We start from the raw sequence: 24,379 nt of genomic DNA on the forward strand, positions 1-24,379 counted from the left end.
TTTGCCTCAGAAGGCTTCCAATAGCAATACTGAGGATAACCAGTATGGTGAGCTTCAAGCTTCACACCTCCTTATTCATATATTGGCAGTATGCTTTTGCTAATACTGGGATCTTCTTGTCAGGAACTATCTTTGACTAAATAGGGCCTCTCAGAGAAACTCCCTGAACAGCACGTCTCTATCTTCCAGGCCTCCATAGACTTTCCTCATGGATCATGTATTTTCTATACTGAATCATCTGTCCCCATAATGATCTCCTGGGACAGAGAGGAACACTGGAGGAAAGGGGGCTATATTTTGGTTGTTTTTGTCTCTTAGGATTCCATGCTAGGTATTCAGACAGCACCTGATGGATGAAAAAGAGGTGAAGGACAGTGGCTGGAGAAATGGCTCAATGGTTAAGAGCACTTACTGCTCTTGCAGAGAACCTGGCTATGGTTTCCAACCCTATATGGCCGCTCACAACCACCTGTAACTCATGTTCCAGGAGAATCTGTTGCCCTCTTCTGGCCTCCATAGGCACTGCACCCACATGGCACACATACATGCAGGCAAACACTCATACACATAAAAATAAATACATCTTTAAAAAAAAGTGAAGGCCAGCCCAGAAACAAAGTGTCTTACTGAACACTTAGCAGAGAAATTAGCACCTGTGGGTGACAGAATAACACAGCATGCTTCCTTCCCTAGCATGGGAGATAGCCATGTAAACACCAAGTGGCTACATGCTGGAGTAAAAGCCCTGCAGGAGGTACACATGCATACACACTCATGCATTGTGGACAGTGGCCAGAACAGTCCTAGAAAAACCACACTCATCCATATGCATCTACAAACATACTGCAAACTGGCAACAGCTGAGTGCCATCAGGCTAGGGTGAAACTATGCCTGCTAGTGAGGTCAAAGAGGACCTAGCTACAGCTGCAAAGGAGACCTTTCAACCAGGGTGTCTATCCACATTTGTATAACCAAAACTTAATTAAAAAAAGAGCTTTTCCTGGCTCCTCTTAGACATCTCTATCCTGTGGCAGAGCGACAATGTATGCTGCTTTTCAAGGGAAAGGCTCACCCAACACGCCTTGGTTCCAGCAAGGCAAGCAGCACCTGCATCCCACTGACCAGGCAGCTCTCCATCTGATCCCCATCAAACATGTTCTTCAGAAGCTGCTCCACACAGTCCTGCCTGTTGGGCACATGCAGAGGTCACTGCCTGGCAGAGCAGACACACAGACATAATGCAAGGACACTCTCTTCCCCAGAGGATACCACAATACATTGAGCCAGATGGGGCCTCATTCTGGCTTTGTCCAGGTTCAAAGCCAGGATAATACTCAAAGCTTGCGTAATACACAATCCCACTAGTCCCAACTGCCTGGACCACCAGGGCTTCCAGTGGTATCCCTTTCTGGGCTCTGAACCTGAGGAATTCATCAGATTCTGAATTAGAGATGGCAGGGTCATCTCCTGTGTTCAAAACAGGTTCCAAGACAGGCCCATGATTTAGTGAGGCCCACCATACCATGGCCCACTATCACTCACGACTCCAGTGTTATGAGGAGGGGGTCTGGCTCCACAGCCTCCTGCAGCTGACTGCCCTGGTCTCTGCCCAGCCTGATGATGTCACAGAGTGCCTGAGAAGCATTTGACTGCCTCTGAAAAGACAAGGGAAACAGGCCCCCTCAGCAAAGACACCCATCAGCCAAGTGAACCCTGCTGATATATTCACACTTCTTATGAACCAGCTTTCTATAAAGATTCATGAAATGGTTCATTTGAAAGTGGCATGTGTCTGCTTTGTTCCCCATCAAGATGTGGATTCAGTTAGATTTTTTTTTTAAGATATACTGAACCCATCCCCAGGAATTAAAAATGGGGCCTAAAATAGCCAAGTATGTTATATGCCTTTGCACCTATTCTATACCTTTGGTTCACATTCTAAAATGTATTAAATATGTAATCATATTATTCTATATTTTAAATTTAATATTAAGCAGTTACTATTATTTACAATTAGTCCCAGGGGCTTAGAAAAGTAGGATAACCTGCTGAAGAAAAAAAATAGAGAACTCAACACTCCTAGGGAAACATCAATTCTGACCCCATACCTTCAACTCAAACATGTGCTTGCTGAGAACACTTGTGGGCAGAGATGAGAGCAATCAAGAGAAAAACAGCTTGATCTTTGCAATATCATACACACACAGTAGAAAAACCGAGATTTAAAAAAAAAAAAAGCCACTTGCAAGGCTTTCAGGGAAAATGAAAGCAACCAGGTTGGCTCTGTGGCCTTAAGCTTACCTTTAGGTCCAGGGACAGGCCAGTCACCCTACAATATCCACACCACTGGTAGGCTCTACCTTTTGGGACACTAACATAGGAAAACCTCTAAACTTCAACAATTTTTCTCCAAGCTGTTTGGTAGGCTCAATGGGCAGACGGGGCCAAAACACAACGGTCAGGCAGCAGTGAGGACTTGGGACACATGTCATGTATTGACTGAAGACTGTGTGTGTGTGTACAAATACTCACAATGCAGGGCAAAGCCCTTACTAGGATATAACTCAAGCTCTCTCAACAGTGATTACTGTAGGGAGGATGAAGATGGCTCAAAGCACCTGTGATATTATGTATGTTGACATATATTTTTTGCTCTCTGTCCACAGTTCCTGGCTAATGGTCTACTCTGCAGTAGATTATAATATCCTCCTTATCCCAGAGGGCTCCTACTCCATGACATGGAATGGGTAATGCCTCACAGAGTCCAAGAAGAACCTGGACAGGCCTCACTGGGTTTTCCTACCAAATCTATTATCAATAATGACTGTGCAGTTAAGCCTCAACAACAACAACAAAACTCAGAAAGACCTGGTTTGGGGAGTTTCTGAATAGCAAAATATGTGAAGGTTCCTTCAGGGTAGTATAACTGGGAAAGACAGGGAAGCTCCACACCCATTCTTCCACACATTACACTACACAACTCTTCTTACTGACATGTGTCATAATAAACTAGTAAATGCAACAAATTATCTGTACTGAAGGAAGAGTGTATAGAGAATCCATGTCTAGCTGGCCAGTCAGAAGCACAGACGTAAGGCAGTAGCAGGTGGGGTAGTTTTGGTGACTAAGTCCTCAGACCTGTGCCATCTGCTCCTATATAAGAACATATGTCAGAGGTGAACTGAATTTTAGGGTGTCTGGCTGGTGTTCTCTGAGAACTGACTGTTTGGCTTGAGTGTGAGGAGCCTGACTCCTCACTTGCATCAGAAATAGTCTTATATAGTGAAAGGTTAGTAGGAGACATTGAGTGAGAGCCAGCTTTTCTTTCTATGATTCCATCATATGCTTCTAGGGAAGCTTCTAGAAGGACCCTAATCAACCTCTCCTGGTATTCATGCCTATAACCAGAGGTTCTCCTTTGCTTCTCTGATTTTTCAGCTTTTACCCTGATATCTGACTCCGGGGTTTTTAATTATTCAGATTAATGAGGATCTCGCATTACCCTTGTAAGTCCATGTCCTTGGATGTAGGCTAGCCCTGGATGTGCAAGTCTAAAGTGAAAAATGCATTAGTGCAGTGGTTATCAACCGTGGGTTGTGAGCCCTTGGGAGGTGAGGGTCACATAGTCTGTATATCAGAATCACATTATGATTCATAACAGTAGCAAAATTATAGCTATGAAGTAGCAACAAAATAATTTTATGGCTGAGGGTCACCACAACAAAAGGAACTGTATTAAAGGGTCACAGCATTAGGAAGGTTGAGAACCACTGCATTAGAGCAAAGACCATCATTTCTGAGTTCAATTTACAGAAGTCTGGTGTAGGTCCAGCTCACTCCTTAAAGCCAGCTACCTTAGTGTGAGACCTGCTGTCCACTCAGAAGCCCACCTCGCATAGAGCTAAAGGGTTACCTGGTTAGCAGCCTCTGAGGAACTGAATGCTGCTAAGCCACTTGTAACTATGAAATGGATCTTCTTTCAGCTGAGTCCTGAAATGACTGTAATCCTGTGAAAGACCCTGAGCAGAGGAGCCAACAGACCATGGCCAGATCCCTGACCAGAGAAACCGATACTGACAGAGATAAAAGGTACTTGTTAGAGACAACTCAGCTACAGGGTGACTTGTCATGTAGCCATGGTTAACTAATACGACCCTATTACAACAGTTTTATTATACACATATATGAAGTAATATGTGCATACATAAGTGTGTAGATAGACACATGAACACACACACAAATATGCATGTATATGATATATATATATATAGAGAGAGAGAGAGAGACAGAAAGAAAGGAAGGAAGGAAGGAAGGAAGGAAGGAAGGAAGGAAGGAAGGAAGGAAGGAAGGAAGGAAGGAAAGAAGGAAGACAGGCAGACAGACAGATTTTAACTGTTCTCACTATGTAGCCCTGGCTGTCCTGGAACTCACTCTGTAGACCAGGCTGGCCTTGAACTCAGAGAGATCCACCTGCCTCTGCTTCCCAAAGAGCTGGGATTAAAGGCGTGCGCCACCATACCTGGTCTATATTTATTTTTAGTAGAAACAAAACTGCCTCGACATTAGAGAAAGGAAGTATCTGATGGAAAAGAAGTGCCTTGCCCCCCTCACCCAGCAGCGTGCGTTCTAACAGCCTAGTGTGGGACTTTTCGTGGAAGAGGGTGGGCTTTGAGAGTGTCACACTCACATCTTCATCCTGATGGGGATGGATCAATTCCACAAGTCTCTGGATGATTTTCTCATCATTAAGCCACTAAAAAGAGAGGGAAAAAAAGTTGAGTTCAGTATCTGCTCACATCCACCAAATGGAAGAAAGTCCTTTGGTATAGCAGAAACTCATGTGCCCAGATCTCCTGGATAGACTCTGACATGCCTGTCTAGACCCAGAAAGAACCAAAATGATGCAATAAACCCTGGGAATGGCCCAAAGAGTTTAAATGGGTGGGCCACTGTCCATCTGTCTTAACAGTGCATACTCTCCACCTTCAGGACACCTTCTGAAACCTAAAGTACACAATGAGCAGAATGGAGTCCAGAGGCCAGCCAGCTGTGAAAATGAGACAAATTCTAGCTCCCTGTGGCATCAGGGCTTTCCTAGGTCTGGAAGGACAGAAGGACTGTGGTGTGGTGGTAGGAGCACTGGGAGAGCTGAAGCCGACACTTTTCAAGGTCAAGGGCAACGGAGACCCAGTGAAATGCTATCAGGCCACAGCAGAGCTGGCAGACTCGTTCTACTAGTGCACTTTGTACTCTGCGCGTCAGACTCCTCATGCAAAGATGAAATGCCCCAAAACAGGGATGCTTTACAGTGTGAGTGAGGCACCCAAGTGAGAAGTGAAAGGCTATGTAGTCTTCTGTGGTGGTTTCAAAGAGAATGGCTTCCACAGGATCTTATGTTTGAATACTTGGTCCCCAGTTGGTGCAACTGTTTGGAAAGGATTAGGAGGGGCGGCCTTGTTGGAGGAGGTGTGTTACTGGGAGTGGCTTGAAGCTTCAAAAGACTCCTGCCCTTCCCAGTGTGCTCTCTCACTGCCTTCACTTAGGGTTCAAGACATGGGCTCTGAGCTGCTCCTGCCACCATGTCTTTGCCCCACCATCATGGACTCTAACCTTCTAGAACCGTAAGTCAAATTAAATGCTTTCTTTTGTTTGTTTGTTTTTGAGACAGGGTTTCTCTGTGTAGCTTTGAAACCTATCCTAGAGGAACTCACTCTGTAGACCAAGTTGGCCTCAAACTCAGAGATCTGCCTACCTCTGCCTCCTGAATGCTGGGATTAAATGTGAGTACCACCACCCCTACTCCCCAGTCTCCCACTCTGGCTAAATGCTTTCTTTTAAATTGCCTTGGTCACTTCAGGTGTGGTGGTGTATGCTCTTAATCCTAACACTCAGGAGGCAGAGACAGGTGGATCCCTATCTGGTCTACAAAGCAAGTTCCAGGACACCCAGGACTACACACAAACAAACTCTGCCTAGAAAAACAAAAACAAACAAAACAAAAAAAAAAGAAAGAGAGAGGAAGGAAGGGAGGGAGAGAGGAAGGAAGGAAGGAAGGAAGGAAGGAAGGAAGGAAGGAAGGAAGGAAGGAAGGAAGGAAGGAAGGAATTGTCTTGGTCATGATGTTTGTGATAGTTATTCTTGAACGTCAACTTGACTACATCTGGAATTAAAAACCCCAAAATGGGGCACACCTATGAAGACATTTTGTTTAGTTTGAAATGAGAAGATCCACTTCTAATCTGTATCTGAGATGGGAAGACCCACCTTTAATCCAGACCTTCTGAGATGGGAAGATCCACCTCTAACCTAGGCCACACCTGATGCTGGCAGCCTACTTAAAGGACGGAAGAAGGAAGCTCTCTCTCTTTGCCTGCTTGTTCTCACCTCACTACCAAGTCCATTACTTCACTGGCACTACCTACAGCCTACTTCTTTAGGATTCCAGTGTATACTGAAGAGCAGCTGAGACATGCAGCCTCATGCACCAAACAGCTACTGCATTCTTGGACCTTCTATTCATAGGCATCCATTGTTGGGTTAGCTGGACCACAGCCTGTTAAGTCATTCTAATAAATCACCTTTCTATATATAGATTCACTCTATAAGTTGTTACTCTAGAGAACCATGACTAATAGATGTTTAAATGAGCAATAGAAAAGTAACTAAATTAGCTCCCAACAAATACTTAACAACAGCTAATATACATGCTGCATTCACTGAATATGCCATAAGGAAATGAGTTATGAACCTAAGAGTGAGAATAACTACCATTTTATTTTATTCTTTTATTTCCCTTTTATTGAAAATAGACTCTTTTCTTATACAATGTATCCTGAGCACAGTTTCCTCTTCCTCTATTCCTCCAAGTACCTTCCTCCCCTGATCCCCCTCCCCCAAAATCTGTATCTACCGAGACCCACAGCCAAACACTAGGTGGAGCCAGAGGGGTCAAGGACACCATGAGAACAAGGCCCACAGAATCAACTAAGCAGGGCTCCTTAGGGCTCACAGAGCCTGAAGTGACAAATACGGACCCTGTGTGGGTCTAAGCTAAGCCCTCTGCATATGGCTGTGTAGCTTGGTGTTCTTGTGGGAATCCTAACAGTGGAGTGCGGGGTGTCTCTGACTCTTTTACCTATACATGGGACCCTTTTCCTCCTCCTGGGCTGCCATATCCAGCCATGATATAAGGGTGTGTACCTAGTCTTATTGTATCTTGTTAGCCATGTTCGGTGGACATACCTGGGAGGCCTGCTTTTTTTTTTTAAAGGGAAACAGAGGAGGAGGTGATCTGTGGAGAGTGGAGGCAGGGGCAACTGCAGTCAGGATGTAATGTATGAGAGAAGAATAAAAGTTAAAAGAAAAAAGAAAACGACAGGCTTCTAAGAGATAACAACATAAAATATAATAAAAAAGAAAAGCTATCACATCTTGTATTTATTTTATGAGATAGGGTAGGTGACCTATATATCATGAGGCACTATGTAGCCCTTAGTGGCCTGGAACTCACAATCCTACCTCTGCCTCCCAACTGCTGGGATTACTGGCTTGTAGCACCATGCTCAATGAGAATGGCCATCTAAAGTGACACTTGATTCTCAGAGTGAGAAGATGAACAAAGGTCCAACTGCTTTCTTTGTTTGACTTTAAAATGGGGAACAAGCGAGCCTCTAGGCTGGGCATCCTGCTCTCCCCAGGGACCACAATGTCTCTCCCAGCAGCACAGCAGGACCCACCCTCTAGGTAGAGACGCACCTCTGCCTGACTAGCCAGCTTGTACTTTCCTCACACCCCTCATTGAGCATCAGCTCTAAGGACTGTGGGTGCCTGGGTAAGGGAAAGGGCAGGAGAGAGAAGAGGCCATGTGCTGGGGAGAAGGAGCCTCTGTTCTTTGCTTCTGAATGGGCTGAAGCAGGACAAAAGTATAGAAAGAAACAGGTGGTGCTGAGGGACTGAGTGAAGAGCTTGGGGCCAGGCATCTGGTGCTTCCTGATCCAGGTGGCCTGGCCTGGTACACCTTCCCATGGAGAATGAGATGGTGTTTGAACACATTCACACAAAGTCCCTGGCACTCACATGTAGGACCTCTTGCCGGAGACCAACTGGTTCCACACAGCTGACGAGGCGTAGTAGCAGGTCCATGAGAGCAGAGGTACCTATGTGCTTCAACATCAGATTGATGAACTTGTCCTTCTTCTTCAAAAACATGATCACCTGAAGTCAAACACACCTAATAAGTAAACAGGTTCCTGACAGGAAGGAACACTCCTTAAAGAACTTTTATGAGAAAGATAATTAACTTTCAGTTATCCTGAGAAGAAATGATAGAAAGACCAGGTAAAGGCTATATGAAAAAAAAAAAAATCCCAAGACAGGCAGCATCCTAGAGGCCAGCAATGCAAGTACCAAGTGGCAGTGCTATAATTGGACACCTGTCTGGAGAATGGTGCAAGTTACCATGCTAGCTCACGTGTGCGCAACAGAAACAAAAGGCACGGGAAGAACTAAGCTGGGAGATGAGGGTCATTGGTGCAGAGCTACACAGAGGAAGCCTGTCTGAAAAAAACGTCCTCCCAACTCTACATGCTGTGGTATACACCCTGTCTTACATCATACACACATATACAATAATAAGGAAATTTGTAAAACCATCATGAGAAGTTAATATAAATAGTTGAATACCAATTTGTATGCATCCTTAAAAAATAATTTTTAAAAATCCAATTAGCAGTACAGTGGCCCATGCCTTTAATTCCAGCACTTGGGAGGCAGAAACTGGTGGATCACTATGAGTTCAAGGCCATCCTGCCCTACATAGTAAGTTTCAGGACAGCCAGAGCTACATAAAAGAGAGACTCTGTCTAAAAAAGGGGGTGGGGGGAGACAAACAATCTAATTAACACATGCCACTAATCCCAGCACTTGGGAGGCAGAGGCAGGAAGATCAGAAGTTCAAAGTCATCCTCAGCTACATAGCAGGCTCAAACCAGCCTGAGCTGCATGAGACATTCTGTCTTTAAATAAATAAATAAGGAACACTGTTAAAAGGGGGTGACTCCAGGGCTCAGTGGATAAAGGCACTTGCTGTCAAGCCTAACAACCTAAATTTGATCCCTAGAATCAATATAAAGGCAGAAAAAGAAGAGTAACTCCACAAAGTTGTCTTCTGACCTCCGTATGTGCAGCACAGCACATTGTGTACCCCTCCCCCAGCATCACACACACACACACACACACACACACACACACACACACACACACACATGAACAAAAACAAGAAATTTAAAAATATTTTTAATCTTTATTTTTATTTATGTGCATGGGCATTTTGCCTGCATGAATGTCTGTGCACCATGTTTGTGTAGCGCCTGTGGAGACCAGAAGAGGGTATTGGATCTCCTGGGACTAGAGTTACAGTTTTGAGCCACAATGTGGGTGCTGGGATTTAAACCTGGATCCTGTGGAAGAACAACCAGTACTCTTAACCCCTAAGCCATCTCTACAGCCCCCTTAAAATATTTTTTTAAGATTATCTAAACTGGCAAGAAGAAAATATGGATGAATATTCCAGATCAACATCAAAAGAAATACAACTCACTGGGTGTAGTGGCACACCTCTCTAATCCCAGCACTCCGGAGGCAGAGGTAGGAAGATCTTAGTGAGTTTGAGGCCAGCCTGGGCTACAGAATGAGTTCCAGGACAATCAAAACTACACTTGTCTGCTGGGCAGTGGTGGCGCACGCCTTTAATCCCAGCACTTGGGAGGCAGAGCCAGGTGGATCTCTGTGAGTTCAAGGCCAGCCTCTACAGAAAAAGACTGATCCAGAACAGTCACTAAAACTACACAGAGAAACCCTGTCTTGAAAAACCAAAAAAGAAACAAACAAACAAACAAAACCCTACACTTGTCTCACCCCCCGCCCCCCACATCCTGAAAAACAGGAAATTAAAAGCCATCTCACTAAAGACCATAGCACAAGACTCAAAATAGAAAAGAAAAATAGAACCAGGCTTGGTGGTGCATGCCTTTAATCCCAGTGCTTAGGAGGCAGAGGCGGGTGGATTTCTAAATTGTGAGTTCTGACTTTGAGGTTAGCCTGGTCTACAGAATGAGTTCCAGGATAGCCAGATGTATGCATAGAAACTTGGTCTCAAAAAACCAAAAAGGAAAAGAAAAGGGGGAAAAAAAACCCCAATAATCAAAGCTCAGTCATTCCAGGAATGCAAAGTTGGTTTAACAACATAAGAAGAGCATTTCATTAATTTCAACAACTATTGCCAATACACAGACTTTCAAAAAGCTAGGACTCACTCCCACAAACTGCTTTTAATTTGTTTGTTTCTATGCTGATGATTAATCCCAGGGCCCTGTACATGTTAAGCAATACTCTACTACTGAGCTATAACTACCAGGTCCTTAGGGTTGGGTTTTTTTAATTTATTACATTTATTTATTGTATGTAGCAGGGCATAAGTGTGTCAGAGCACATGTGCTGGTCATACGGGCCCCAGGGTTTGAACTCAGGTGGTCAGGCGTGCCAGCATGTGCCTTCACCCACTATGGCATCTCTCTGGCCCCTTAGGCTTGATTTTTTTTTTTTTTAAAGCTTTAGAGCTGCAGATATAGATCAGTTGGTACAGTACTTGCCTAGCATGCATGAAGCTGAGTTTGATTCCCGCAACACAAACAGGATTCGGTGGCACATGCCTATAATCCCGGGATTCAGCAAGTTGTGGCAGGAGTTCAAGGTTATCCTCAGACATAGTGGGTCTGAGGTCAGCCTGAGGTACAGGAGAACTTGTAGATAATGATCAAAATATATTTTATATGTGTATGAAATTCTCAATGAATAAACAAATTAAAATTTAAATAAAAACTCTAGAAACCTTACAATAAACATCTTATGAAATTTTTTTCATCTAAGGCAATAAATAACACAAGGAAATTCACAATTAGCATCTCTCTTCAATATTGTATTAGAGGCTCCAGCCAATTCAGTAAGACATGAAAAAGAAATAAAAGGTATACAAATTATAAAGCAGAGCCGGGCGGTGGTGGCGCACTCCTTTAATCCCAGCACTCGGGAGGCAGAGGCAGGCAGATCTCTGTGAGTTCAAGGCCAGCCTGGTCTCCAAAGTGAGTTCCAGGAAAGGCGCAAAGCTACACAGAGAAACCCTGTCTTCGGAAAAAAAAAAATAATAATTATAAAGCACAAAATAAAACTGTCATTAATTTGGGGCTGGAGAGATGGCTCAAAGGTTAAGAGCACTTGCTCTTGCAGAAGACCCAAGTTCAGTTCCCAGTACTGACATGACAGCTCAGAACCATCTATAACTCCAGTCCTGGATCCAACACCCTCTTCTGACCTCCATGGGCACCAAGCATGTATGTGGTGCATATACATGCACGCAAGCAAAATACATACACATAAAAAAGTTAGATCACCATTAATCACAAATAATATAATCTTGTATGTAAATAAAAGGATATGGATTATTAGAATTAATAGCAGTCTTATTTCTCATCAATAAAAAGGGAAAGCACAGTAGATATCTATTATAGAATATTATTTTAAGGTGTGTTACATTTGTTTATGTTGCATTTGTTTAACTCTGTGAAGCTGTGTTACTGTGCCTGTCTAAAACACCTGATGGTCTAATAAAAAACTGAATGGCCAATAGCGAGGCAGGAGAAATGATAGGCAGGGCTGGCAGGCAGAGAGAATATATAGAGGGAGAAATCTGGGAGGAAAAAGAAAGAAGTAGCCAGAGGAGGAGGAGGACTCCAGGGGTCAGCCACCCAGCTACACAGCAAGCCACGGAGTAAGAGTAAGATTTACAAAAGTTAGAGAACTGGAAAAGCCCAAAGACAAAAGGTAGACAGGATAAGTTAAGGAAAGCTGGCAAGAAACAATCCAAGCTAAGGTCAAGCATTCATAAGAAAAAGCCTCTGTGTATTTATTTGGGAGCTGGATGGCAGCCCCCGCAAAAGAGCAGAAACAAACAACAGATGTCCTCCAACACATAAATGTTGGTTTACCCACACCATACAATATTAAATAGCAATAAAAAAGGAGCGAATCGTTGATACACACAACTTGGCTGACTCTATTTTAACTTGGATGAGATGACACTCAGTGAAAGGCTGAGTCCTGAAGTCACAAGGCACAAGGCTGGGATATAGCTCAGTGGTTCAGCTCTTGTCCTGAGTTCAGTCTCTAACTTCATGAAATAAAAATGTGCAATTTAAGTTTGAGGTCAGCCTGGGTTATACAGCAAGTTCCAGGGCAGCCAGGGACACATAGAAAGACCAGAACAACAAAATGTACACAGTTTAGGTATTAGTGTAATTCCTGACAATAAATAAGGGAAAAAATAATGGTATACCAGAATAGGCTCAGCCAATCCTTCTTGTAGTCAAAAGCAGATACTGTATTGGCTAGGTTTTGCTTGGTTTTTTTTTTTTTTTTTTTTTCAACTTGACCCAATTTAGAGTCATTTGAGAGAAAGGAACTTCAACTGAGAAACCGCCTCCATAAGATCAGCCTGTAGGCAAACCTGTAAGGTATATTTTTAACTTTATTTTTTAACCTTTTTTTTTTTGGAGCTGAGGATCGAACCCAGGACCTTGAGCTTGCTAGGCAAGCGCTCTACCACTGAGCTAAGTCCCCAACCCCTTTAACTTTTTTTAATGACTTATTTATTATGTATACAGTGTTCTGCTATGCCTGCAGGCCAGAAGAGGGCACCAGATCTCATTACAGATGGTTGTGAGTCACCATGTGATTGCTGGGAATTGAACTCAGGACCTTTGGAAGAGCAGCCAGTGCTCTTAACCTCTGAACTACCTTTCGAGCCCATAGGGCATTTTTTAATGTGGGAGGTGCATTCTGGGTGGTGCCACCTCTGGGTAGATGGCCCTGTGCATAATTAAAAAAAAAAAAAAAAAAAAAAAAAAAAAAAAAAAAAAACCTGAGTAATCCAGGAGGGTGCAAACCAGTAAAAAGTACTCCTCCATGCCCTGATTTCCTTTGTGGTGGATTGTGATGTGAACTGTAAGCTGAAATAAACCCTTTCCTTCTGCAAGTTGCTCTTGGTGTTTTATCACAGCAACAGAAACCTTAAGACAGAAATCGGTATCAGGTTTATGGGACACTGCTGACAGACCTGACCATGTTTTTGGATGGTCTGTAGAACTTTGAAACTTTGGGCGAGAGAAGCCATTGCGTGTCCAAAGCTTGATAAGCTGTTTTGTGGGAACTTGGAGAATGTTGAGAGCAGTGCAGACAACAGAGGCCTGCCTTATGAAGTTTCAGAGACTCAACAGGAAGCTCGCTTTGGCAGCACAGACTGAACTGGACAGCTACAGAGGAGACCAGCACGGCTCCTGCGCAAGCATCACCTGCAAGTCTGTGAAGCGCTCCATATTTTCAGGATGCTGAAGGGTAACTCTCCACAACTGATGGCTTCCGATAGGGGTAGGGGTAGGGAAGGGCTTAGTCGTGTGTGTGTGTGTGTGTGTGTGTGTGTGTGTGTGTGTGTGTGTGTGTGTGTGTGTGTCCCCGCTTCCATACAGGGTTTCTCTGTATAGCCCTGGCTGTCCTAGAACTCACTCTGTAGACTAGGCTGGCCTTGAACACACAGAGATCTGCCTACCTTTGCCTCCAAGTGCTGGGATTAAAGGCGTGAGCCATCACCACCTGGCAACTTAGCTTTCTTTAAGGGGCTGGCCACCGGAGTTTAACCATGCTCCAGTGAATATACGGACAACACAATTAGACCTTTTTTTTCCTCCCTTCCTTTTTTGGGTAGGTGGGTAGGGGTCACAAGGGTAGGACACAGACCTGGAAAGTGAGTGTGATCAGGATTCATGATATGAAATTCCCAAATAATCAATAAAAATATTATGTAAAGAAAAAAAAGTCTCAACCAGGGCTATCAAACCCAGGTCCTCTGGAAGAGCAGCCAATGCTCATAACTTCTGAGCCATCTCTCCAGCCCCTGGTACTGGTTTTAAAAGCATGAAAGGGGTCAAAGACATAAAGGCTTAGCATCATTTGAAAGGGACAGAATCCCTGAAGAGAGCCCAAAAGAGGATACTGATAAAGTTGTAGCCAGTTGCAGTGGAGACCCCAACATTTTAGAGATGCCAGTACCACAAGATGACCACCAAGAACAGCAGCAGGTGTGGAGCCAGCCTGAGGTTGTAAGCTGCATTATGTGTGCTGTGGCAAGCCCCTTTGTGGAGCCCAGAAGATGGTGAGTCCCTGAAGTCTGACACTGAGCTTCACAGTTGGACTCTGGTTTGCTCTGACTGTACCTGTGTTCTGGCTCTTCCTTTTTGAAGTGGGAAAAAAATATAACATTTATTTATAGGAGCGCAGAGTTGAGAGACTCTGAAGTTATAGTGGCTTTAGACATTTTAAAAAGGCTTTAAACTTTGAAAGAAACTTCAAATGGTTTCAAGAGACTGAACTTTTAAAGTGTTTCAATTTTTAAAGACTGGGACTTTTTTTTTTTTTTTTTGGTTTTTCGAGACAGGGTTTCTCTGTGTAGCTTTGCACCTTTCCTGGGACTTACTTGGTAGCCCAGGCTGGCCTCGAACTCACAGAGATCCGCCTGGCTCTGCCTCCCGAGTGCTGGGATTGATTAAAGGCGTGCGCCACCACCGCCCGGCTTAAGACTGGGACTTTTAAAAGTTGAAATGTTATAACCAGGTGTTGTGGCACACACCTTTAATCCAGCACTTGGGAGGCAGAGGCAGGCAGATCTCTGTGAGTTCCAGGTCAGCCTGGTCTACAGAGCGAGATCCAGGACAGCTAGGACTATTAGAGAAACCCTGTCTCAAAAAAACCCAAAAAAGTTGGAATGTTTTATATCGTGGTATTGATATTAATATGAAATCTTGGGGGTGAACAAGAAAGAAAAGGTTATAGTTTAATGGTAATGTGTTTATGTGTCAGGTTGGCAAAAGTTCAATTGTGCTGGTTAGTTTCTTTGTCAACTTGACACAAACTGTGTCATCTGAGAGGTGAGAACTTCAATTGAGAAAATGTCTCCATAAGGTCAGCCTATAGGCAAACCTATAGGGCATTTCCTTAACGGATGATTGAGGGCAGTGCCACCTCTGGGCACGTGGTCCTGGGTGTATAAGAAAACAAACCTAGCAAGCCAGGAGGGAGCAAACTACTAAGAAGTTCCTCCACGGCTTCTGCTGTAATTCCTGACTTCAGGACTGTGCCCCGAGTTCCCACCCTGACTTCATTTCATGATAGGCTGTGACGAGGAACTTTAAGCTAAAATAAACCCTACCTCCCAGTTGCTTTTGGTCATGGCGTTTTGTCCCAGCATTAGACACCTGAACTGAGACACAGGCCATTTTGAGATGTCAAAGGCAACCCATACATTGCAAGAACATTTAACCAAATTAAGGTATTACTGTTCATGTTTTATGTGTAACAATGGTATTGTAGTTATACCTATAAAAGACATCTCATCTTTTATCTGTATATCTCATCTCTCATCTGATATTTGTAATTTTCTTCAAAATAATCTGATGAGACTGAAAATAAGGAGGTTCAAATTGGGTGGTGGTGGTGCATACCTTTAATCCCAGAACTCACTCGGTGAGTTTGAGGGCAGCCTGGTATGCAGAGTGAGTTCCAGGACAGCTAGGACAACACAGAGAAATCCTATCTTGAAAAACAAAACAAACAAACAACCCTGCCCCCCCCCCAAAAAAAAAGAAAAGAAAAGAAGGAGGTTCAGAAAAAAATATTGGTCCTAACAGATAATGTGGAAGCCCATCTATGGAGACATGAAGGCTTAAAAACTAGTTTACATAATTTACAGAGACTTGAAAGCACTGCCAGTCCGTTCCCTAACAGTCCTGTCTCTGAGTCAGTCTATACTTTCAGGAAAGCTCCCCTGCCTGCCACAGCTAACCCTAGCAACAGGCCAGCTCCTGGGTGACTGACAACAAATTTTGGTACAATAATACAAGGGACTGTCAAAATGAAGCAGGTATTTCCAAAGAAAAAGACAATACAAGACTTATGTATATGTAAGAAAAGCAATTTATAATACTCAGTATGATATCATTACGTGAAAGTTAACAACGTGTTATCTACTGAAAAAGTAGTTATTGTAAGGAGTACAGAAACTAAATGTTTCAGTCTTAACTTGAATTCCACATAAGTGTATTACATGTCTGTCAGCACAATACTTTTTTTTACTTTATTTAGATAACATTTTTTCATTTACTTTACATACTGACCACAGCTTCCCCTCCCTTCTCTCCTCCCATGCCTTCCCCCCCCCATCTCCATTCAGAAAGGGGCAGGCCTCCTATGGGCTAGAACAAAGCATGGCACCAAGGGAGGAGCTTGATCAACTTGATGTATAATAAAATTTTTTAAAGAGTTCATTTCATATTACTCTAATGCAGTCGGCACTAGATAAAGGAAGAAAAGAGAAATGGTGAGACAGTAACTTTATAAAGAAACTCTGAAAGTGGCCAAAGAATATGACCAGGCTACAGTAAATTATGAGATTCACAAATCCAGCACTGGGTGGCAAGGTCTAGACACAAGAGGTCTCTCTGACACTCAGTGAACCCCCACAGCACCTTTCTTCACGTTCTTCCCTACAGCCCTGCCGCCACACCATTGCACATACAAGTGGGAAGGGGATGTGCAGGCACACACATACACACACACACATACATGTGCATATCATTTCTGCTTTTCAAAACAAATATGAGATAAGACAGTCCTCTGGAGTCCAAGACTCAAGGCACAAACAAAATACAGGTTTGTTTGCTAAATGGATATTTAATGGGATTAAACAATTATATCTAATATTTTAGGAGTATAATACTTAGCAATATTAAAAGAAAAAAGTCCTTATAATTTAGCCACATCCTGGACTATTTACACAAGACATTATCTGACATCTGAGATGTGTGTTTAATTACCCAATGGGAACGGGTAAATGAAGTGAAAGGACAGATGCTGAACATGGCGGGAAGCACAAGCTGCCGTTACACTCCCCTGTTCACACGCACGCTTGATTGATTGATTGATTGACTGATTTAGTTTTTTGAGACAGGATTTCTCTGTGTAGCCCTAGCTGTCCTGGAGCTCACTCCTGAGTTCTGGGATTAAAAGTGTGCACCACCCCCACCCCCTGGCTTCACATCAACACTTTACACGTAAGGCAGGAGGAAGACAGTGTTACAGCTGAAATACTAGTGTGTTTTCCCACAAAAGCCCAATTCTGAACGTCATCTTTTGTTTGTTTTGAAACAATCACTATCCTGGCCACACAGGCATGCCACTCACAAAGACCCCAAAATGTAGATGTTCCAGGTCGCTCCACAGTGAAGGCATGTTATCAGATCTCATGTTTATGCCTGACCTGGAGCTTGCAAAGCACCCAGAGAGCACAGGAAGTACTACTTATTCCAGAGCTGGCGACGAGAACATCTTTGAAACTTTTTTTTTTACTTAAACAACAGTTCACATATCAGCCAGCCATACTGTTCATCTGTGTTCTGTTAAGCAAACAAAATACTGTCCCAAGAGCCTGGTGACAGTTTCACAGTGTCAGCAGTGATTGTCCAATACATTTGGCTTCACGTATCATTACCTGTTCAGTTTTCCTTGCAATAAGATTGCCAATGGTCTTGCTGAAGAAACTGGCAAGCAGAGGGTTGAGTGGTGGCTCCTGGTCCAGGAAGTCATAGAGAAGGTTCAGCAGACTCTCATCCTCGCCTAGTCTGTCACTGATCTGCGGCACATCACAAGTCAGAAGCTCACAGGCTGTGTTTGGATATCTAAAAGGGCACAGTCCAAGCACTGGAGGTGAAATGAGACTTCTCCAACTCTTAGGAAGCTGTCTAAGAAAATGCTGCTTAGGAAGCAGGCATATGTCAGGGCTGGAGAGAGCTCAGTGGTTAGAGTATGTACTGCTCTTCCAGAGGGTCTGAGTTCAACTCCCAGTGCCCATGTCTGGTGTCAGAGCCACCTGTAAGTACAGCTCCAGGGGATCCAACGCCTCCAGCCTCTAGGCACCCACAAACATGGCACACTCTCATAGAGACACACACAGACAGAACTAAAAATAAATACATTTAGGCTGGGCGGCGGTAGCGCACACCTTTAGTTCCAGCACTTGGGAGGCAGAGCCAGGCGGATCTCTGTGAGTTTGAGGCCAGCCTGGTCTACAGAGCTGGATCCAGGACAGGCACCAAAACTACACAGAGAAACCCTGTCTTGAAAAACAATAAATAAATAAATAAATAAATAAATAAAAAACATTTAAAAAAAAAGGAAGCAGACCCATGTGATAAGAGCAAAGTACTGCTCAAAGAACAGACCTCAGAACAGAATGAAGATGATACTCTGTAACAATTATCATTTCTGACTATTGGAACTTCAAAGTTCTTAACATATCTTTTATGGGCTCCATATATCCTGTACTCTAATATTCTAAATTTTCTGACTCTACTTCTATTCTGTAAATAACTCTAATTTTTTTAAAAACAGGATTTCATGTAGCCTGGACTGGCCTCAACTTCACTATGTAGATGAGGATGGCCTTCTCCTCCTGCCTTTACCTCCCAAGCACTGGGATTACAGGTATGTACCAGCAGACCAGACTTAGATAATCTCTTTTTCTCCTGGATTCTCTCTGCAGGCCTTCCTGCTCATCTGCCAGACCTCTCCCTGTTGACTGTCAGTGAGGCCAAGTGCCAGCCATGCTCATGTTTCTCCTTGGGAAATCGCCCTTCATTTTCTCCCCACTTCCTGTGCCTTCAAATCAGTAAGCACAGACCACAACTGTTCTACACTAGGAAGTATGTCTGCAGCTATGAAACAATATCTGCTATGAGACATCATACAAGTAATTTACTATTAAGAAATGCTAGTATGAGCTGGGTGGTGGTGGCACATGCTTTTAATCCCAGCACCAGGGAGGCAGAGGCATGCGGATCTCTGTATGAGGCCAGCCTATAGTCTACAGGACAGCCAGGGCTACACAGAGAAATGCTGTCTTCAAAAACAAACAAAAACAAAAACAAAAAAAAAAAGAGAAAGAGAGAAAAATGCTAGCATGTGTAAATGTACTTTTCATTTAATGAAAGTGACTACAGACAAGATAAGCCATTGTGTGATTCCATGCTATCACTGTTTCTTCTTTAGCAGCTGGTCCACACAGGATAGAAGACAACAATGTCCCAGAAACAAACAGTTCTTCACTAGCTGTGGGATGGGGTGCTCCTCCCCAGCCCCACAGGAAGAAGCAGCCTTCAGAGCCATGAAGGAGCTGTCAGTCATACAGACCCAGCAGGACCTGTGAGACAAGTAGGCCTTTGGACAAAATAGTGTGGGCAGTGTTCAGGGCTACAGGCTGGGTGTGGGAGGGGCCTAAGGGTTAAGTGGGATGGCTCCTTCCTGGCTAACCTCTCTGGCCTTCGATGTCCTTGTCTGTGAAGCGGGGCAGCCAGGGCCCACCTCATGGGATGGCTATCACCGTGCATGAGTGTTTAGTGTAGGGATCATACATGACCAATGAGGGCAGGGAGACCAGAGCCAGCAGGGAAAGAGGCCACGTGAGCAGCAGGGAAGGCCACAGAGACACTCTACCAGATCCAAACAAGACACAGCTGGGCAGAGCAAGAAGTCAAGTCCTAGGGTGAGGGAGCAAAGCAGACCGCACGTTTTCACAGTCTGCTTTAGCTTAGTACTCAGGCAGTACTACTCTCTCTCAGACTCCGGCTCTGCAAGTCTCGAGTCATTAATGCTATTCTAAGAATCCCTGTCTTGACCCCAAAGCCCCTTAACTACACCCCTCCCTCACCCATCACGTTGTTCTCATCTGTCACCCAAACTGGGAGACAATTGTAGAGAAGATGGCAGGTAGGCTGTGTAGTGATACTGAGAGCACACCAGCCTCCAGCTGTGGCCACCTGCCCACAACGCCATGGCTCCTGACAGCAGGCCTCTGCTCTTCCTACAACTGTCTCCCATCATGGGACCCTTGTCAGACAGACTGACTGCCTAGAGGAAGTACTGACAGCCTACCACTCAGACAGACTGACTGCCTAGAGGAAGTACTGACAGCCTACCACTCAGACAGACTGACTGCCTAGAGGAAGTACTGACAGCCTACCACTCAGACAGACAGACTGCCTGAGGAAGCACTGACAGTCCCCCACAGGCTGTCTCATCATCCAGGCTTGCCCTGTTTTCTTCCAAAGGACAAAGGTCAGCAAAGATTTGTTGTGAAGGGCCAGGTTACAAATATTTTTTGTTAGTCTCTTTGCGACTGGACTCTGGTTGTATAGGGATTAGTGTGATATGTCCAACAACACTAAAAAGGTCATCAACATGTGTAACAAATTACTCTCCCTGTAACTTTTTTCAGACATTTAAAAATGCAAAAGCTGTCAGGCATGCAGTATATCTGAGATCTAGCACTTGGGAGGCTTTGGCAGGAGGAATGGAAGTAGACTAGCATGTGCTACACAGTAAGTCTATGTTGGGAGGGAGGGGGGAGGGAGGGGGGAGGGAGGGAGAGGGAGGGAGGAAAGGGAGGAGGGAGGGAAGGAAGGAAGAAGGAGGAAGGCAGGCCGGACAAACAGCATATCACGACTTACCGCCCCTATTCTAAGGCCTCCTACCATGCACACGTACAGGGGCTCCTCTTCAGCACCTGGATCTATGTCTGTTGTGTTATTTGTCCCTAGCTCGCCCCAGAAACACTACAGACCATGTGACCTATTCATGACGCCAAACTTTCTAAGCCTGACTCGTCCTTCTTGCTACCCAAAGCATCCTCCACTTTAGACTCTGCCCTTGCTCAAAACTCCGACCATCCTGTAATGACACTGTCCCTTCCTTCTGTCAGCTCCCAACATCCTGGTCAAACTTAAAATATTTTAGGAACGGGGCTGGAGAGATGGCTCAGAGGTTAAGAGCGCTGACTGCTCTTCCAGAGGTCCTGAGTTCAATTCCCAGCACCCACATGGTGGCTCACAACCGTCTGTAATGAGATCTGGTGCCCTCTTCTGGCCTGCAGGGATACGTGCAGGCGGAACACTATATATACATAATAAATAAGTAAATCTTAAAAAATAAAAAAATAAATAAACTATCTTTTTAAAATATACATATATATATATATATATATATATATATATTTTATAGAAAGAATTTCTAAAGGTTTAGTATCACTAATGATAATGACACACTTCTCTCTATTAAACACCCCAAAGCAAAGTACTTCTTGGGTCTCAGAAGTCAGACATCATACTTCTATGATGTGGCACAACTCTACAATCTCAAGTACCTATTTATCAAGAGGTCTTTCTTTCATCAAATTGTTCCAACATGTGTTAACTTAATATAAACTCACCTATAACTCAGAATGAGAAAATAAACACACGAGATTCGAAACTCTTAAGCCTCACAAACAACAAACTGCACAATGGCCTCCTCACTTGTCATGTGCTGATGGCCTGGCTCTAGCTGGCCTTAGACACTACCCATAGCCTCCTTAAGCACTACCCAGCTGGCCTGGGAAACAGCCTCAGTACATACTTGAATCGGACCTTCTCTTCCATGTCCAGGGGTGGGTCTTGTGTGATGAGGTTCACCAGCTCCTCCATACACTGCTGCCTGCACAGGAAGTCCAGCAACTTCTGGTTCTGAGCCTTACACTCTTGCAGGATGTCATCTTCATCCATTAACTCCTGCAATGTTACATGTTCCTTGTCGAGCAGCTTGTCAACATGGGACGTGGTATTCAAGTCAAATTTCCAGAACATGATGGTGGCCACAGAGCTGCAAGCAAGGACAAAAAAGGAGCTCACTCCTCCCTACTCTGTGAACCCACCCTCAGCCACGCTATACCAGAGTCCAAGAAGTTCATCCCCAACATACACACAAGCAATCCTGGGGACCAAGTAACTACTCTTATCTATAGGTCCCTTAGGTTCCTCTCACTGACTTACCTCCTCCCCACCCACAGGAACCCCCTCATCTGACCTATCTTCTCCCCTACCCACAATGCTTAAGTCCCTGGAGGCTCTCATTTCGATCATGGCTTTGAGGGGCCCATATATCTGTCTCCCAAGTATCAACACCAGGAATACCCTTCCATCCTAAAAAAGTTAACTCAAACCAGAAACCCACCGTCCCAGTATTTAATCCTTCCTGAGTGAACACTAGACATGTGTTCCCAGAAGACTCTCAGAGCCTATACTCAGCAAGCCAAACTAAGGACCGCCTGTTAAGTTTGATCCTGCCATTTTCTACAGCCATCTGTCACCTAGTCCCTCAGTTTATGGTGGCCACTTGCCGAATAACATCGAGGTTACCCATGAGACAACCATCTCATTCACATGCACACAAATTGTGCACAAAGTCCTAACACAGCAATCTGAAGACTGCCACTAACCCTGCCCTTCTCTGCCTTCCCAGCCCTTCTTCCAACTTTTGGTGTCATACCTAGACAAGAATGTCCATCCCCATGGGGTTCAATGTTAGTGTGCAGCCCAGGGTGAGTTAGCTAGTCGTTTTTACTGTTCTGATAACAAAAAGAAAACATGAAGCTTCATCTTGAACAAAGCTAAAAGCTTATCTTTAAATTATGAATCTTTTAAAATTATTTTTACATTTATTCATTTGTTTGCCCACATGTGAACACCATGCGATCAGGAAAGCACACATGTGTGGTGGTCAGAGGACAAATTGTGGGAGTGAGTTCTCACTTTCTATCATGTGGGTCCCAGGGACTGAACTCAGATCATAAGCCCTCACCTGGTTAGCCATTTCATTGGTACAAATTATAAATCTTTTTAAAGTCATATGAGGTTATTTACAAAATTATAGTAAGATCTGAGGGGCTTATCTTACTTGGTATTTTTTACTTTTAAAAAAATCTAAAAGATTGGGGGTAGAGAGATGGCTCAGTGGTTAAGAGTCCTGGCTGTAGATCCAGAGGACCTGGGGATTGATTTCTAGTATTAAAACCACAACTCCCATCAGTCTGTAACTCCAGTCCCAGGTGATACAACACCATCTTCTGACCGCTATGGGCACTGTACACCTATGATACACAGACATGCATGCAGGCAAAACATCCATATACATAAAATAATGTTTTAAGACAGAATCTTACTGTGTAGCTCTGGTTGCCTGAAACTCATTATGTAGACCAAGCTCAACTCAAACTCACAGAAGTACACTGCCTCTTCCACATAAATGCTGAGATTTAAGGATGTGTGCCACTACACCTGATGCTAAAATAAACTTAAAATGAAAAAACTAAAAGACTGGCTGCAGTTCTTAAATGGGTTGGCCTGTTTGTGAATCTGAGATATCAGTGGGGCCCTGACACAGCAGCCTCTGATACTAGTATGTATTCAATTAATTTTCAACAAATGTACAAAATCAATTAAAAGAAAAGTGTGTTGTTGTGTGAGTGTGTGTGCATGCAGTCTTTTTCAAAAATTATTCCAAAAAACTAAATACACATAAATAAGCTGATGTTCAACACTTACTTCACACCAAACCCCAAACTAACATGATATAGATCACAGGTTTAATCATAAAACCTACAACTAGAAAATCAAGAAGACAATGTTTGGAGACTGGGAATGCAGCTCAGTGGTAGACCCATTGCCGAGCATATACAAGGTCATAGAGTTTGTTGCCCAGCACTATGGAGGCGGGGTGGGATAGAAAGGGAGGGTCAGCAAGATGACTTCAGTGACTAGGGGCACTTGTCACCACACCTGAGAACCTGAGTTTAATTCCTGAGACCACATGGTGAAAGGAGAGGACCACTCCCATAAGCTGTCCTCTGTTGGACACATACAAATCAAAGCAAGCACATAAACACACACACACACAAATAAATGTGATATCCTCCAGACATAGTATTGCATGCCTTTAATCTCAGCATTTGGGAGGCAGAGGCAGGTGGATCTCTATGAGTTCAAAGCCAGCCTAGGTCTACATAAAGCATTCCAGATCAGTCAAAGACACACAGTGAGACTATCTCAAAACAACAACAAAAAGTAATGTGACTAAGTGTTTTAAAAAGCAAGAAATGAAGGCCAGTCGGTGGTGTCACACACCTTTAATCCCAGCATTAAGTAGACAGAGACAGGTGGATCTCTGTGAGTTTGAGGCCAGCATGGTCTACATAGTGAGTTCCAGAACAGCCAAAGCTGTTATACAGAGGAAACCCTGTCTTGGAAAAAAAAGAAAGAAAGAAAAGAAAAAGAAACAAGAAAAGAAAAGAAACAAAAGTTGGAGGTTCATAAGACACACTAAACATAATTTATGACGGAAAAAGTAATAAGT

General features: G+C 43.8%; 1 protein-coding gene and 1 non-coding gene across 21 annotated transcripts in view; one reads left to right on the forward strand and one right to left on the reverse strand.

The window, feature by feature from the left end:
* Positions 1–24,379, reverse strand: part of Ppp6r2 (protein phosphatase 6 regulatory subunit 2) — a 68,796-nt gene that overhangs the window by 29,178 nt on the left and 15,239 nt on the right. For 14 of the 20 annotated variants that reach the window (XM_028869179.2, XM_028869175.2, XM_028869176.2 and 11 more), the window contains 6 exons: positions 21,608–21,850; positions 17,652–17,838; positions 8,078–8,215; positions 4,689–4,754; positions 1,544–1,656; positions 1,074–1,187 (listed from right to left, as the gene is read on the reverse strand). In XM_028869179.2, coding sequence (XP_028725012.1) covers positions 1,074–1,187; positions 1,544–1,656; positions 4,689–4,754; positions 8,078–8,215; positions 17,652–17,838; positions 21,608–21,834 — 845 coding nt within the window. In that variant the 5' untranslated portion in view covers positions 21,835–21,850. Of the gene's footprint in view, positions 1–1,073; positions 1,188–1,543; positions 1,657–4,688; positions 4,755–8,077; positions 8,216–17,651; positions 17,839–21,607; positions 21,851–22,516; positions 22,596–24,379 lie in introns of those variants that run through there. The other 6 variants (XM_028869181.2, XM_028869182.2, XM_028869187.2 and 3 more) reach the window with 6 other exon arrangements.
* LOC114693094 lies at positions 13,333–13,434 on the forward strand. Its single transcript, XR_003734508.1, has one exon. It is a non-coding gene; the product is annotated as a U6 spliceosomal RNA (small nuclear RNA).

Source organism: Peromyscus leucopus, chromosome 20 (assembly GCF_004664715.2).
Source record: "Peromyscus leucopus breed LL Stock chromosome 20, UCI_PerLeu_2.1, whole genome shotgun sequence".
In the NCBI taxonomy this organism is placed as follows: Eukaryota; Metazoa; Chordata; class Mammalia; order Rodentia; family Cricetidae; genus Peromyscus; species Peromyscus leucopus.